Source organism: Moschus berezovskii, chromosome 2 (genome assembly GCF_049115385.1).
Source record: "Moschus berezovskii isolate FMDL1 chromosome 2, NW_MosBer_1.0, whole genome shotgun sequence".
Classification (NCBI taxonomy): domain Eukaryota; kingdom Metazoa; phylum Chordata; class Mammalia; order Artiodactyla; family Moschidae; genus Moschus; species Moschus berezovskii.
The window spans coordinates 6,029,135-6,046,602 of record NC_142461.1 but is presented as its reverse complement, the minus strand read 5'-3'; the positions used below and the strand labels follow the sequence as shown (position 1 = coordinate 6,046,602).

The window sequence follows — 17,468 nt, the reverse complement described above, 5'->3', positions numbered from 1 at the left end:
CGTGCTTCCGTGGGTCCCTGTGGCCCAAACGTGGTCTCAGGAAGGCTTCTAAAAAGCCACGTGATTGGGCTGGTCCCCTCTCCTGGGCTTTACTGTCGTCTCTGTAAAATCGATGGCTGCCTGGCCACCCTAAGGGGAGCCACGAGGGTGAGATCACTGAGACAGGAGCCTGACAGCTGTCGCCATGAAACTGGCGGCCCTCAAGATCCAGGTCCCTTCTCCTGTCACTAGAAATAAGGTGGAGGGGCACTCGGTCAGAGGAGGCCGGGACCCCCTCGCCCAGCCCTGTTTGCTCAGAGAGAACTGCCCAATGGAGAAGGCCAGGGCCCCATGGGTCTCTGGAGGTCCCGCTCAGGCTGGGTCAGGGCTGTAGCTCTGAGGTCATCTCAAGTAGATCAGCAAAGGCACGCCCAGTCTGTGCCCAGCTCCTTTTCGGCCCCTAGCTCCCCCAGTTAGCGGGCTACCCACTGGAGTGGGTGGGGGTCCTTGGGCCCCCACAGGGCTGCCGGCGGTGCTCCCATTAGGCGAGCACCTCAGTTTGCACCTGCGCTGCTTCTTCAAAGGAGGTCAGCAGACACCGCACACGCCCACCGACAGGGTTGAGAAACGTCTTTACCCGTGTGATTTAAAACCGGCATCCTGTCCCCAAACCCCACTGCCTGCAGTGCACGATGAATTAATATTTTTTTATAAAACCTGTAATTATCTTGCAACTGGCATAATTATGTTGTATTGTGATTTAAATGTAAAAATCAAAACAGGCTGAAATTCCCTAACCCTGCTTTAGCATTACTTTATTATTTTTTATTAATGTGCCAGCAGTGTGAGGAAATGGGAGTGGCCTTGACCTCTCCCAGCTCTGGGGATGTCCAGCTGCTCAAGTCTTGGGGTTTTCACCAGGACTCCTGCCCTTGACATGCTGTGGGTCCTTGGGCAAGATGCATTCCCTCTCCGGGCTTCACTTCCCATCTCCACCAAAAAAGGAGCTGGAGCAGTACCTCTGAGTGAGGCCCCTACCCCGGAGTCAGTCTCCCTCGAAGGGCAAGGATGCATGCTGGACAAACAAGTGACCTGGTGTTCGCTCTGGCTCAGTCCAGGGTTGGGGACAGCTGACCTTGAACAGGTATCCACAGGCTGGCCCACCTGACTATTACAGCTGATATAGTCCTGGTTACAAACTGTTTTAATGTTACCCCAGGGAGGTGGGAAGCAAGGTTTTGCAGAGGGCTTTGTGGACAGAGGAAGCTGTTTAGGGCTCTGGAGTGAGAAAAAACGGGATCAGATCCCTACTCTGCTACTTAAGTTGAGGGGACTCAGTTTTCCCCATCTGTGAGATGGGTATACAATACCTAGCTTTGAGGACTGTGAACTCCCTGGAGACAGGGATGACCTGTGCCTCTATCCCTAATGCATGGATGAGTTACTGACATGAGCTGTATGAGGTGCTCATTTAAGTGCCTGGCACATAGCGAACACTTGAAAACTCATCTCTAAGAGATTTTATTATCCCCATCAGAATAAGGGGATGTTGGGAACTGGGTCTCAGAGAAGGCACTGGCACCCCACTCCAGTACTCTTGCCTGGAAAGTCCCAAGGATGGAGGAGCCTGATGGGCTGCAGTCCATGGGGTCGCTAAGGGTCAGACATGACTGAGCGACTTCACATTCACTTTTCACTTTCATGCATTGGAGAAGGAAATGGCAACCCACTCCAGTGTTCTTGCCTGGAAAATCCCATGGACAGAGGAGCCTGGTGGGCTGCAGTCCACGGGGTCTCTAAGATTCGAACATGCCTGAGCGATTTCACTTTCACTTTTCACTTTCATGCACTAGAGAAGGAAATGGCAACCCACTCCAGTGTTCTTGCCTGGAGAATCCCAGGGACGGGGGTGCCTGGTGGGCTGCCAGCTGTGGGTCGGACATGACTGAAGCGACTTAGCAGCAGCAGGGAACCGGGTCTAGCATGGAATGCAGTCAGGATGGGCCAGGGACAGGTGAAAAGCCTACAGTAGCTCAGAGCGAGACAGACCTGACTCAGGCTCAGTTCCACCCCTCATCGGTTGTGAGACCTAAGCGGGACTTGACCTCTTGGGGCTCAGTTTCCCCATCTGTAAAACGGAATTGTAATACCTGCCTTGCTACAATGAGCCAATGAACTGATGTCCTAGGAATCCCCTTGGAAGCTGTAACGGCAATAGGAATGTTTGTTGCTACTGCTACCCAGCGGGAAGTTGAGAAGTACAGGGATGTCTGTGAAGGAATCGGGAGAGGCTGGAGGTTTGGGGAGCCTGGCAAACTAGGCCACAGAAGGTAGAACAAATCCGGAAACAGGCAAATGTCACAGAAGGTGCTTTGGAGTTTAGGGTCCAGGAGAGTGAACTTATAGCAGTCAGCAGGGTAAAAAAAGATTTAAGGGCTTCACAGATGGAACTCGTGGTAAAGAACCCACCTGCTAATGCAGGAGATATGAAAGACATTGGTTTGATCCCTAGGTTGGAAAGATCCCCTGGAGGAGGGCACAGCAGCCCTCCCCAGTATTCTTGCCTGGAGAACCCCATGGACAGAGGAGCCTGGCAGGCTACAGACTATAGGGTCGCAAAGAGCTGGACATAATGGAAGTGACTTAGCCCACATGCACAAGGAAATCAGACAGCCCCAGAGAAGGGCCAGAAAGGGCCTGGGAGCTGGACGGAAGAATCTGGTCCTGGAGTTCCTGGGGCAAGACAGTTCCTAAAGTGGACTGGGGTGGTCTCTGAAGCTACCTTGAGCATCATCTGAAACAGTCAGCCTGTGTCCTGCTCCTGTGAGCACCAAGCGGCCTTCCTGCTGGCTAGGACAGAGGCATGGTGCTGAAAGGCCTGAGGGTCCCTCTAACTGTGGTCCCAGGGCCTGTGTAGCAGCAGCTAAGGGCTTTGAAGATATTCTGAGTGTCTTTCAGGGCCCCATCCCAGTCTTCCCTGAGGCTGTCTGGGGGACAGGCCCTGGTCTCTCTGATCCCCGCCCAGGAACATCTCCTTCCCCAGGAGAACCAGTAGTCCCCATGGCAGGCTTCACCAGGCTGGACTGAGTGGCTGGACTGACATGTGTCCAGCCCCTGGGGAGATCAAGGGACGGCAGAGGGCAGCCAGGCCAAGACCAGTAACAGCTGAGGCATCAGCTGTGTGAACTCACCAGCCCTCCCGGGGTTCCTGGGCTGTCGGGGTGCCTGGCTGCACCGATCCAAGAAGCATGTCTGCTGACCACACACACACACACACAGACACACACAGCCTGGACTCTGGGCCCTGAGCTGGTCTGCGACACGGGAACCCCGGCACCAACCACCTGTGGGAACAGGTGCTATTTCAAGACCCAGCTGCTCTCAGCTGTCCCCTCCCCCACATCTCTAGCTAAGTTCCACTTGCGCGGGCAGACTGTGACACACCCAACGCAACCTGGAAGCTGTCCCTGCCCGCCTAGCTTCACAATGCCTCTGTACGCCACGCATGCATTCACCCCGAGCCCAGATTCCAATCGACACCCCCTCCTCAATAGGGCCGCAGTTCAGTGGTTCTGAGTCTGGACTCTGGAGCCAGACTTCTGAATTCAAATCACAGCTCTGTTGAATTCCCAGCTGTGTGACCTTGGGGAAGTTACTTTGTCTCTCTGGGCTTCAGCATCCTCATCTTTAAAGCCAGGGTAATAAAAGCTCCTATTTCACTGGGTAGCTTTGGGGATTAAATGCGTTCATACGTGAAAAGCGCTTAGAATAGTGACGGCTGTGGTAGGTTCCATCACTGTTCCCTAACACGGGTATGTACCCAGTAGTATACCCCAGTCACACAGGTGCCCAGAGATGGAGCTCTCCATAACACCCACGGAGGATCTACCCGGCCGTGGTGTTTTTCCCTCCCGGCAAGACACATAGAGCGCACACACGGGAGGCCTGGGGGCACAGGAACACTGGGGCTTCATGCATGCTCCCAGGTGCCGTGTGCACCACCCAGACACCTGCCCACTGTGCCAACCCTGCCCGCCGCCCCCACCCCCACCAGCCCCGCCGGACTGAGCCCAGCTGCGCAGAGGCGCGCTCACCCACGCAGGCGTCCCGCCGCTCCTCGAAGCCCGCGCTGCACACGCACTTGCCGATGGGCACCAGCCACTCGCCCTCGGCGCTGCAGTACATCTTGGGCGTGTCCCGCTCCTCGGAGTGCCGCACGCACTGGCCCCGCACCTCCACCAGCGAGGAGGAGTCGGCCCCCGTCACCGCCTCCGAGAAGGCGGCCAGGTTTCGCACCATGGTGGGGCACTTCTTGTAGTAGATGCGGAGGGACAGGATGGCCAGGCAGGCGCCGATGTCCTGGAAGGCCAGGTAGAAGCCGCGCTTGCTGAGCGGCCCCACGCCGCGCACCTCTGTGTTGAGCTTGAGGCGGCGCACGCCCAGGTCGGCCCCCGTGAAGCTCTCGTCGGCCGCGACGGTGTCGATTTTGAGGAACTGGCTCTCCTGCGTGCTGGCGCCCAGGTCGCGGTCCGACTCCAGGTAGTAGAGGTTGAAGGTCTCCTTGCAGGTGCCCAGCACTCCGGGCATGCTGTTGCAGTCCCGCAGGGTGAACTTGATCTCGGCGTAGACACGCCGGGCGCCGTCACGGGGCACCCAGCTGGTCCGCAGCCAGTTGTTCTGGTTGGGGCTCATGACGTTGCACACCTGGTACGTGTGGATGGGCTGGAAGGTCTCGTCCACCTCGTTGATGGAGTCCCACTGCGGGCAGAGAGACCACAGCCAGCTGAAACGAGAGGCAGCGGCTGGCCCTCTCTTGCCACAAGCCACGTGCACGGTGCTAGGGGAGGTCTGGGAAAGAAGACTGAACGTCCTCCAGCCTCCATGGGCTGACCTTCCAGTGGACTGTCAGCCATCAAGAGGCTAAGCACCCTACAAACGAGGTTAGGGGAAGCGTCATTAGTCACTCAGTTGTGTCCGACTCTTTGTGACCCCATGGACTATAGCCCACCAGGCTCCTCTGTCCATGGGATTCTCCAGGCAAGAGTACTGGAGTGGGTTGCCATTCCCTTCTCTAGGGGATCTTCCTGACCCAGGGATCAAACCTGTGTCTCTTCTGTCTCCTGCACTGCAGGCAGATTCTTTACTGTCTGAGCCACCGGGGATATTCTGGGGAAGCGTTATCTGTTGCCTTTTCACAGATGCAGAACCGAGGGGTTCAGACCTAGAGCCGTGTGTCTGGGGTCACATAGCTAGTGAGTGATGATGCAGGACTGGAACTGATGCCCAAACCACAAATCTCTGACCTCGCTTCTACACAGCCACTCAGTCACTCCCAGAGTGGGGTGACTTGCATGGGGAAGTCAGTGAGCCCACTGGTCCAGTTTTCATATCAGCTGCCAGAAAGATCTTTTTAATTGCATGAAGCTATGTCATACCCTGGCCTCAAGTCCTTCAGCAGCACCCCCTGAACTGGTGCTTGTTGAGTGACTGTCTGATGGATGGACTTCCTCTGCCTTGCTGTGTGTGATGTTCCCTCTGCCCCCACCACGGGCTGCCCTGGGTCCCATGCAAGGGGGTACCAGGATGCGGGGAAGTTGAGTATGATCACTTCTGTGTCAGGTGCTGGCCAGGCGTCACTGATTCAGAGGTAAACCAGTGACCATCACTGACACAATCAACAGTGTGAAAAGGCAACGCACAGAATGGAAGAAAATACCTGCAAACCACATATGTGATATGGGCTTAGCATCCAGAACATATAAAGAACTCTACAACTGACAAAAAACCGACAGACCTCATCAGAAAACGGGCAAGGGACTTGAGTAGACTTTTCTCTAAAGAAGATATACAGATGGCTAAAGAGCTTGTGGAAAGATGCTTAGCGTCACTAAGCATTGAAAGTGAAGTCGCTCAGTCGTGTCCGACTCTTTGCGACCCCATAGACTGTAGCCCACCAGGCTCCTCCGTCCACAGGATTCTCCAGGCAAGAATAATGGGGTGGGTTGCCATTTCCTTCTCCAGGTGATCTTCCCGACCCAGGGATCGAACCCAGGTCTCCCATGTTGCAGGCAGACGCTTCAACCTCTGAGCCACCAGGGAAGCCGAACTCAAATCAAAACCACAGTGAGACACCACATCACACCCACTAGCTATTATCAAAGCAACGGAAAATACCAAGGGTTGGTGAGGATGTGGAGAAACTGGAACCGTGGGTGTTGCTAGTGGGAACGTTAACTGGCACGGCCACTGTGGAAAACAGTGACAAGAAATTAAACACAGAATTACCACAAGTTCCTCTTCTGGTGTGCACCCCAAAGAAACAAAAGCAGGGACACAATCAGAGGTTTGCACACCCGTGCTTACCACAGCCCGAAGGTGGAAACTCAAATGTCCCTCAGGGGACAAATGGACAAACAAAATGTGTGTACTGATACAGCGGGGCACCGGGAATCCCTGACACGCGCTGCGACACGGGGGAACCTTGAGGACCTTATGCTGCGTGAAATGAACCCCACACGAAAGGACAAGTCCTGTGCATCCACTTGTATGAGGCCCTTACAGACAGAAAGTGCACAGGTACTTACCAGGGGCTGAGGCAAGAGGGTCACGGGAGTTATTATAGTTTAATGGATACAGAATCTCAGTCTGGGAAGAGGAAAGCATTCTGGAGATGGACAGGGGTGACGGTCACATAACAATGTGAACGGACTTAATGCCACTGAACTGGAGGCTTACAAATGGCTAAGATGGTAAATGTTATGAAGTGTATTTTGCCGCAGGAGGGGAAGGGACGACAGAGGAGGAGATGGTTGGATGGCATCACCGACTCGATGGACATGAGTTTGGGTAAACTCCGGGAGTTGGTGATGGACAGGGAGGCCTGGTGTGCTGCAGTCCCTGGGGTCGCACACGACTGAGTGACTGAACTGAACTAATAAAAAGAATTGCACAAGAAATACTCTCTCCCCGCAAGCCTCTTCACATTCTCACAGATAAAGTGTGGAGGGTGACACACAAAGGGTGTGGCCATTCAGAGTGTGGCAAAACCTCCTGCAGGGCTGAGGCTGGCCCTTCCTGCAGGGGCGGGAGGGAAGAGTCCCAGCAGAGGCTGGTAAGGGCCAGCAATGCTCAGCAAGCCCAGTCTGGGCACAGAAGAGCCATGCTGAAGACACAGCGTTGAGAAATGAAACAGAAGTCAAGAGGCCTGGGTTCAGTTTCAACTGGCTGTGTGGCCTTAGGCAAATGGCCACGCCTCTCTGGGCCCCAGCTTCCTTAACGGCAGAATGCTGCCCGGCCAGGAGTGGTCGCTGTTGGGCTGAGTTCAGTGGACTCCTCAGGGTTCTGAGGAGGGGCTGGGAGCCATGGGCGGACGGAGGAGATAGGCTCTGGGGCCGCTGTCCCGGGTGCACCAGAGTTGCAGGGCCGTGATCTCTCTTGGGCCCCTGGGGGTATTGTCTTTGAACTCGGGACCCTATTGCTTAAGCAGGGGTTGGGGAGAGGAGGACAGTTTGGGAGGAGCGGGGAGGAAGCAAAGACCACTCCTCACTGTGCTCTGAGAATCTGCAGGGTCCTGAGCTGTCCCACAAGCACTAGAGTGGGGATCTGGGGCATCCCGAGTCTTCCCTGCCTGACAAAAGCCCTTCGATCTGACTTCATCTTGGTTAGCTATATGGTCTCAATCTCCAGCCCCCTTATCTGTAAGAGGGGCTCAGAAAGGCCCCACTTCAGTGAGACTTGAGAGGATGAACGGAAAAGAAAACTGCCCGGTGCTTAGCTTGGGCCTGGCCCAGAAGGGGACTGACATGATGCTGGACTGCCATCATCCCAGCCCCACTGTGCCTGCCTCCAGGGACCCCTGGGGAAGCAGACTAGGGCACGCCAGCCTCACCTGAAACACTGCATGCCTCCTGCACACCCCCCACCCCAAGAAGGACCCCCACGCCGCACCCTGCTTGGCAGCCGGGGCTCTGGGCAGCACTGCGTCACATCTGGGGTTAAAGTCATTGTCACAATTAATGGAGCACCAAAGAGCCAGCCAGCTGCTCACTGTCTGTTTCCTGCCAGGGACCCGGATAAATTAATCAGCTCAATCCCAGTCTGCTCCAGCTGCCCGAGCAGGGCCAAAGGCCTGGCTTAGCCTCAGGGGCTGCCGCAAACACGGAAGAGTGGCACAAATTCCTGGCGGGTGGTACAAGGGCAGAATCAGCCCTGTTCTCTACCTGGGGCACCCTCACTCCATGCCGGGTGCCATGCCCACCCCAGCTGCCTCTCTGGCCCCTGGCACATACCGACCCCCCCAACCCCCACTATCCCTATGGAACTCTGTCCCCTTCCAGGAGCCGAAAGCAGCAAACCAGCTGTGCATCCCTGGGCAGATCACATTCCCTCTCTGAGCTTTGGACTTCTCATAGGTAAACTGAGGTAGTTAACGCCTGCCCCTTTCATCTACTCCAGGGGCTGGTGAGGATCAAGAGACAATAAAAAGGAAAATTCACGAGTGACTGTTAATTTACCAGATGAGGTGGAGCACAACCCAGTGCGTGGAAGGAAGGGTCCAAAGAGTGGGGAGCAGCCTGGTTAGAAGCATGAGTTCTGGGGCCAGACTCCCCAGATCTTAGCAGAGACGCTTAACCTCTCAGAGCATCTGGCTTCTTGCTGGTACAATGTCCTTTTCCTGCATCATCTCTCAGATGACAACTGCAGGGAGCAGGTTCTGTGATCATCCTTGTGTTATAAACGAGGAGGTGGAGGCGAGGTAAAGGGACTGGCCTGAGTCACGCTGATTAGAGGCTTCAGAGCACCGGCTTGTCTAGACCCAGCACCGCTGGCTCTAGGCTGTGTGGCCTGCCTGACGGTCTGATAACTTGGTGAGGCTGGAGACAGTCACGGATGACCCTTGTACCCAGGGTGCTTAACAGACTCCAGAATCAGAAAGGATGGATGGAACCACAGGGGCCGTCAACCCCCATCCAGCTACAAACTTATTCAACAAAAGATTCCCAGGCCCCTCCCCAGACTCCCTGGACGTGGGCACCTGCACGTTTCACCTGCCAGCCTGGCACAGGTTCAAGATCCAGAGATCTCATCTGGCTTTCGCTCTCCTCTGGGCAAGCCCCATCTCCAGGCCCTGTGCTGATGGGAGGTGGTCCCCTGTTTCAGTAAATGATGCAGAATCGGTCCCCAGCCCTTCACAAGGTGGCACAGGGACTCAGTGAGAGCTCCAGGCCCAGAAAGATCTGAGGGCGCATCCATCACTTGAAACCTGCCTGATGGTGGAAAGATTTTTCTCACTGCTCTGAGCCTCAGCTTCCTCATCTGTGAAATGGGATGGCTGTACCACCTGCAGGATTAGTAGTGGTGATTAAACGAGATAATGTCCACAAACTGTTAAGAGCTAGGTGACTTCCCTGGTAGTTCAGACAGTAAAGAGTCTGCCTACAATGTGGGAGACCTGGTTTTGATCCCTGGGTCGGGAAGATCCTCTGGAGAACGAAATGGCGACCCACTCCAGTACTCTTGCCTGGAAAATCCCATGGATGGAGGAACCTGGTAGGCTATACTCCACAGGGTCGCAAAGAGTTGGACATGACTGAGCGACTTCACTTTATGTGAATATAAATTATTTGTTCTAATTCTCAAGCAAATTGAGTAACTGTGAATCACTCTTTTTTTAGGGGGTTTTGTTTGTTTGTTTTTTGCCACGCCATACAGCTTGCACAATCTTTAGTTCCCCGACCAGGTATTGAACCTGTACCTTTGGCAGTGAAAACGCAGAGTCCTAACCAGTGGACCAACAGGAAATTCCCCGAGCCACTCTTCACAGCATCCAGCAAACAAAAGAACCTTACATCACCAGAGCTATTGCCCAAAACACAAGTCCAGTCATATTTCTCACCAACCCCCACTGCTTAAAACCCTTCCCACTTCTTGTTACCCTAAAAACCAAGTCCTCAGCTCTGAGTGGGACAGAGACACCCAGTGCCAACCAAGGCTTCAGGTCCATTCCTGCCCAGCTGCTGAGTCTCAGGGGAGACACTGACCCAGCCCACAGCCAGGCAGTCACCTCCTCTTGGGTCAGCCCCTGCCAATGGCAGAGCAGGTTTCCTGCACCAAAGCCCTTCACACGCACGAGCACCCCGGGAGACAGCCACGTGGGACACCCAGACGAGCCCCTCAAGGGAAGAGGCTTACCCCCCAGGCCCAGCCTTTGTCTTCAGGCAGGGCTGACGTGCTGAGGTAGAGAAGGGGTCCCTCCTGGGTCTCAGGGACCCTGGTCTGCCCCTTCAACTCCCTGAAGTCTGGTGCATGGGAGCCGATGACAGCAGACTCAGACCAGAACCCCGGAGACAGAGGAGCCGGGATTGTCCTGACCCCAGTTACAGCCCTCAGACAGCCCAGATCACAGTCTTACTCCAAAGTAGAGAAACACTCAAAACTCAGCTCAGTGGCATTGTCATCATTAATATTATTATCACTCCGTCTCCGGAGCCACGGAGACGTGTTCACGAAAAAAGTTGTGGGTACCAGACGTGTTTGTGTCTATGGTGGGGGTGTGCGTGTTTCTGATCATGTTTATAGGAGGAAATTTATGTGAGATATAGCCTTAATACACACTAATGATAATGATAATAATACATTTAATGAAGGCCTATCCTGTGCCAGGCATGGTGCCAAGACCACGTGTCATCTCCCTTCACCGTCCCAGCAATCCCCATGAGGTTGCCACATGTTCATCCCATTCTACAGACAGGGAAACTGAGACTCAGGGAGATGAAATGGTGACCCAAGGACACTCAGCTTGTGGATGGTGGGGCCCAACCACACCAAGCTCATGGACTTGCTTTGGCCTTACCGTCCTGCCCCCCTGAGATTTAAGAGAATCGGGGGGACTGGGCAGTGCATCCTTGGCTCTGGACACTCGGGGTTACCGTGCCAACTCCCCGGGAGGGCGGAAGGGAGTTGCCTGTGAGTACAGGGATCTAATGGGCTGAGCCCAGCATCACCATGGAGGCCAGATGGGCCTGGGACACAGACGTAAGGATACCACATCCAGGCCTCAGACTGGAAGAAGGGGGAGCCGGCCCCGGACTTGGTTCTGGAATTTCAAAAGTCTGCATGTGCTAAATTTAAGAAGTCAGCAAGCTCTGTCTCTGACTGCTGTGCGTCCTTGGGTAAGTCCCTTCACCTCTCGTGGCCTCTGCTTCCTTTTGATCTGCCTGATGATAAGAACTGGACGTCACAGTCTCTCTGTTCACAGAGGGACAGCACTGGCCCCACTGTCCATCACTCACCCCGTGAGCCGGGTACGTGAGCCAGCCCCAGTCCCCGTGGATGGTGGACGTGTCCAGCAAATTCACTGCAGAAAAGAAGACAAGAGCACATCAGATCCCTGGGCACCCCCTTCCCAGTCCCCCAGGATCAAGGTGGCCTGGCCACAATGGTCTGCTCTCAGCCCCGAACACTCCAGCTCCGGTTTCTGGGTCTTTTCTCACCTCCCTGGCCTTCAAGGCTCAGTTCAAGTTCTTACTCTTTTCTGAAGCCTTCCTCCACCACCACAAAATATAATCTTCTCATCTCCTGGAAGACTCAGCTACCCCGAGTGCTAGGCTGCCTCGATTGGGGGTGTAGGGAGACACCAGAGGTCTGGGCTTAGCGGTCTGGAAGGTCTAGATCTGAATCACAGCTCTGCCAGTTGGGAGCTGTGTGTCCCTGAGCGCGTTTCCTCCATCCCTGAACCCCCACTTCCTCCCCTGTAAAATGGGGTGATGGTGATGCCTGCCTTACAGGGGGCTGTGAACATGACCTGACCCTGGGCCACTCACAGGACATGGTGGCATTCCAAAGCACCCACCGATGTTTGCACTGTAGGTCAAACCTCCATCCAGAGGACTGGACCCAGCTTTCCCGTTACCAGGGTCCCTGAGGGCACCTCTCACCAAGCAGGTCCTCGGGCCTTGGAGGAGGAAGCGCTGCCTCGCGGGAGCGTGTACTGCGTGCTGGGCTTTGCTATGGGAGCCTGCAATGCCTCATCCGTGGCCCACTCGCTCCTCTGCCCATTTCCCAGATGAAAACACTGAGCCTCAGGGAAGACCAGGACGGTGCCTAGAGCTCTGCAGGTGTGACTGCTGCGCTGGCACCCAAAGCACCACAGACAAAGCCCCCAGCCCCGGCAGCTTGAGCCCAAGGAGCAGAATCTCTGGGTTGTCACAGTGGTAGAGAAAGGAGTGCTAGCCCGAAAGGCAAGTTTCCTCTAAGCCAGACCCCCAAAGGGGACCCTGCAAAGTACCAAGGACAGCGAAGAGAAAAAAACCTGCTTTTAGAACCTGACACTGCTGGACTCACATCTCAGTACAGCTACTTGGTAGCGGGTGACCTGCACTTCACTGAACCTCAATTTCCTCATCTGTAAAATGGGGATGATGATACACAAGGGTGGGCAACAGTAAACCGCAACGCCTGGACCCAATGCCTTACCAAAGCTGGTTCCTGTTCCCTAAATCCTGGCCCTCCTGCCTCTCTCTTGGTACCGAGGAGTAGTGAGTGTCACTCACTTTAAGGTGATAAAGATGCACTAAACTGGGAAGAAATCAGGACTTGAATTCCAGCATTGTCTCTAGCTGCTGTGTGTCCTGGGGTAAGTCCCTTCACCTCTCTGGGCCCCTGCTGCCTTCGATCTATCTGATGAAAGGAGTTGGGCTCTAAGTCTCACAGCTTTTATTTCCCTGTCTCTTCTATCTACCCACCTCTCCCAGCCAGCAACCACGGGCTTCCAACCAACCCCATCTGCTAACTCAGGCCGGTCGCAGAGGGTTAAAACGGGCGCTCCTGGAACTTTCCCGAAGAGAGGGTGGGTGCTGTCCTTCGGCCTGAGATTCGCACAGCTCTGCGCCTGCCCCTCAGTGATGGAGACAAGTGTCCTCAGGAAATGTTGGGAGTGAGGATGCTCTCCTGCATTGATTTTCTTCCTCCCCTCACTCTCCCCACCCAGCGTCGGTGGGGGGGCTCCAGAGGCCAGCTGGAAAAAGGACTTGCTGAGCCAGGGAGGGCCTTCTGAGCTCTGGCTTGGGATCCCCCTTGGGGGCGGGAGGGGTCGGGACCAGGGAATGGAGGCAACGTCTGCAGGGGGATCGCCCTTCCACGAGCCGAACCGGCCCCACGCCAGGGCAGCAGGCAAAGAAGCCTTCCCACCTCCCTCCCTCCCTCCCCGTCAATGGCGAGAAAACTGGGTCAGGAGCTCTCTCCTCCTGCTGGCGGGTGGGCGGGGGAGGGGCTGCACTGCAGTTTCCCCCAGACCAGTGGGGCCGAGTTTGGGGAGTACAGGGGGCAGACAGGGACCTGTGGGCCCCCCCGCCCCACCTCACGGGCCCCTGGGCCAGCACCGCCCAGATACAACTCAGACCTGTGCCCACCCAGGGGCTGCTGGGACTTCTCCCCCTGAACACCCTGACTCTAGAGGCAGAGGCCTGAGGACCCCCACTTTCCAGGCCCTTCCCTCCCCGCTGGGAATCCCCAACCACATCTGCAGCTGATTCGTGATCTGTCAGCCAAGGGGGCAGCTCAGATAATCCAAAGATAAATCAAAAGTCGATTCTGTTGGATTCAGGAAGAGCGACCAGATTCTAAGGCTGCTTGTTCCAATTCCTTCCAGACTGGCTTCCGTCCATCCCCTCCCTGCCTCTCTCTCTGTCCCCCTCTTCCCCATGTCCTGTCCCCTTCTCTGGGGGGGGACACAGAGGGTCTCTTACAGGAGGGGCCCACAGGAGGTCTCACAGGGCTGGAGGGCAAGTCCAGGGCCAGGCCCCTCCTGCTGGGGCCTGAGTCCCCTTGGAGAGGCCAATGCTTCGGCTCACCAGGGCCGGGCTTTCTCTGCCCTCTTGCACTGCTGGACTATAGGTCTGTGTGACCCCTGGGAAGTCAATGCCCCTCTCTGGGCCCATCTCCCCACTTGCAAACGGGAAAACTGGACACTCGGTCTCTCAGGGCCTTCAGGGAAGCAACCACTTAACCCTTCTGTGCCTCAGTTTTCTCCAGCCAGATGTCTGCAGGCGTCCCTCCCAGGCCTACCTGCCGGCCTGTTCTGGGGGATCAGACGGGTCCCTCCCCTGCTCTGAGAAGCACAGATAATTCCTAAGCCTTTCCTGTTTGACTGAGGAAGGTATTATGCGATTTCTTTTTTTTCCTCCCGCGCCATCACCTTCCCCTATTCCATTTCGCTGAGACTAATACTTAAATTGATTTACATTCCCGGAGGACACAACACATGGTGGTGAGGCTGGAGAATTCGGGGTGGCCAAGGGATGTCAGCTGGGATGTGAATGCCTCGGAGATCACCCCAAATTGGTGGATAATCCACATCAGAGAGTGATAAGGGGCTTTGAGCCTGATGGGGTTCGGGGGCATCTCTGCAGGTGCAGGCCCGTCCCCAGCCCTGTGAGGGACCTGGCAGAGGGGCACTTGGGTAGCCTGGGGGAACTGTCACCTTTGCAGGACCCCCACTGGGAAAAGAGTCCCCTCCCTGAGTTCCCACAGTCTCCTCTGGCCGGTCCTGGCCCTGCACCAGCGCACAGATTCCTGGCTGTCCTACGTGGAACCAGGCCCCAGGTCTCCACTCAGGATTTTCGGACCTGTGTGGGTAACCTGTGCCCAGGCAGGGGTGCCCTGCTGCGATCAAATAGGTGTGGCCGGGCCCTGGCACCAGGCCTGCCGGCCTCCCTCCCACCCCTGACAGACATCCCCCCTTCCTCTCCTGGTGACCTCGCCTCTTCTCCAACTGTTGCCCCTCCCCAGACACAGCCTCTCTCCCAGGCCAAAACGGTCTGCCCTCTGCTCGGGAGCCAGGTCAAAGTCCCCTCCTAGGCGGATCTGGGGTTTGCCAATCTGGCATTCTGGAGGCTGCTGGGTCCTCCTCAAAGAAGAGGGTTGAATCACGGAGTTGAGGCTGCACCACCCAATGTCCAGGCACTCGCTGTTGGCCCCTCAGAATCCCGCTGGGCAAAGAAACTGCTGCCTTCTCCCCATCCAACCCGGAGGAAACTGTGTCCTTGGGTCACAGTTCCCAGACCTCCCAGGCCCCTTGTGTCCCCTTCCCTATTCACCCTTTCCCTGCTCACCTCTTCCCTGCTCACCCCTCAGCTCCCTTGCTATTGTCCCTGCTTCCTGCGTGGCCCCTGTTTCACTGGAGGTCGACTTTATGTACATCTGTATGCGTTGGTGCTGTGCACATGCATTTCTAGGGACACGAATGCGAGTTTGAGGGTCTTTTCGTATATGTGGTGTCTGCCCACGATGTGCATATTTTCACACGCATGAATCTTTACATGAACATGCATGCACGTGTGCACTGGCTGCATTTCTGTGCATCTGACTATAGAGGTGTGGGGGCTGTCCATGCACACACGTCTCTGCGGGCCTGGGTCTCTGTGTGTGAATCCCAACATGTGGCTGCTGGTACATGTGTGGTTGTGGGTACGACTGCGTCTCTGTGAGCTGCTCGTGTGTGAGGGGTGGCTTGGCGGTGTGTCTGAGCATGGATGAGGAACACCGGCTCTGGAGCTCCCTGGAATCTGGGAGTTCATCCTGCCAGGCTGAGGACGCAGCTCTGGAGCCAGGCTGTGAACCCTAGGATTTGCACAGAGCCCCAGGTCAGGCCTCCTCCTGGCAGAGCTGCAAGAGGAGAGGGGGTCCAGGGCAGGGGTCGGGTGAGAAGCAGAAACCAGGGCAGCGTCCTGAGCTGGACCTGGGGTGCCTGGTAGACTAAGGGGTGAGTGTGTGTGTGTGTGTGTGTGTGTACACACACGTTCACATAGGTGTGCAGCCCGAGGTGTTAGGGAAGCCTGATAGATGCCCCCTCCCGGCTTCCCTTATCCCCTCCCAGATCCTTTCGGTCTCTACTGCTCAGCCCACACCCTCATCCTGTGTCCCCCAGAGTGACCGGACTTCCCCAGCCTTGTCCCTGGACAAGACCCAGCCCTCCCGGCCTTGCCCGCCTCAGTTTGTCTGCAGCCTGCTCAGCCCCTTCCTCCCGGGCCCCTTCTCCCCAGCGCCCACCGAAGCTGCTTCCCCTCGGGCAGGCAGTCCCTGGCTGCTGCTGTCCTTCCGCCCCCCACCCCAGCCCACTTCCGAGACCCTCATTCCCTGCCCTTCACGCCCGTCTTCCCCCAAACCCGGTCCTGTTCTCTGGGCCTCCTGCCTCCCTTCCTGGTCCCCATCCCTAGACGCCGCCGCTTCTCCTCAGCCCTCTGAACCCACCCTGCATCCTGGGTCCCTCTGTCCCCTGCACCTACCCCGTCCCCGCCCCGTCCCCTCTCTCCCCTACATCGCTTCTCTTGCCTTCCGTGCTCCGGTCCCGTCCCCTCATCCCCAGTGTCCGAGCCTCAATTCCCCGTCCCCAGCTCCGAACCCCTGAGTCCCGCCCCCCTGTCCCTCACCCTCACGCCCTCGGGTCCCTCTGCCCCCAGCCCTGTCCCCGGCGCCCCGTCCCCTGACCCCGGGTCTCTCACGGTGCCAGCCCTCCCCACCCAGACCCAAGGATCCCAGCCCCGGGCGCTGGGGTGGAGGGGAAGGAAGTTGAGCCTCCCGGCCGGCTCGCTCTGCCGCGCGCGCCGCGCCCCCGGCCCCGCGGCCGCTCCCGCCCCGCCAGCCGCCGCCGCTCACCTTCGCCGCGCGCCGCGGACACGCAGGTGGCCGCCGCCGCCGCGGCCGTGACGACCCAGAGCGCGGGGGCCAGGCGGCCCCGGGCGGGGGCCATGGCCGGGCGGGCGGGGGCGCCGCGCACCCTGGGCTCGGCCGCGGCCGCCCGCGCGTCAGCGCGCTCCCCGCTCTCCCGCACACCCGGCGGCCGGGCGCACACACCGGCGCACACGCCGGCTCGCAGCGCACACGCGGGCACCCGCGCCCGCCCCTGCCGCCGCCGCCGCCGCCGCCGCCGCCCCGGGCGGGGGCCGGCCTGTCACGGCGGCGCCGAGCCAATCAGCACCGAGGCGGGCGCGGGGGCCGCGGAGCCCGCACCGCGGACAGCGACCCGCCTACACGGCCGCCCGCCCCACGTGCGCACGCTGGCGCCCCCGCCTTCACCCCGCGCCCCGCGTGGACCCAGCCGCCGCTCACCCAACCTGGGGTCCGGACGCCCGGCAGCACACAGACCCACCGGTGGGGGGGAGGCCCTGCGTGGATGGACACGGACACGCTCACTCACGCACGTGACCCTCAGGCACACGCACCCCTCAACAACTGCCTCGCGCGCGGTGATGTGCACACACTAGTTCACGGACGGAGGCTCAGACACCGGCTCAGAGACAAACTCACGGGCGCTTTTAGTTAAAAATGCTCTCCCCTGCCCCACCCCCAATGACTGGGCACCCCGAATTTAGGTGAGGCCTTAGAGCGCCGTGATCATGAGCTCAGCGCTCAAGGATCCGACCCACGTTTCAGGGCTGGCTTTGAGTAAGTTTCGAAACCTCCCTGAGTCTCAAGGTCCATGCCTGTAGAAC

At 57.4% G+C, this 17,468-nt stretch overlaps 1 protein-coding gene across 1 annotated transcript in view; it reads right to left on the bottom strand.

Moving 5' to 3' along the window:
- Positions 1-16,726, bottom strand: part of EPHA8 (EPH receptor A8) — a 36,009-nt gene extending 19,283 nt beyond the window's left edge. Inside the window, exons 1-3 of the mRNA XM_055397644.2 lie at positions 16,633-16,726; positions 11,271-11,335; positions 4,074-4,737 (exon numbers count right to left, since the gene is read on the bottom strand). Coding sequence (XP_055253619.1) covers positions 4,074-4,737; positions 11,271-11,335; positions 16,633-16,726 — 823 coding nt within the window. The remainder of the gene's footprint in view (positions 1-4,073; positions 4,738-11,270; positions 11,336-16,632) is intronic.
- Positions 16,727-17,468: the final 742 nt, after the last annotated feature.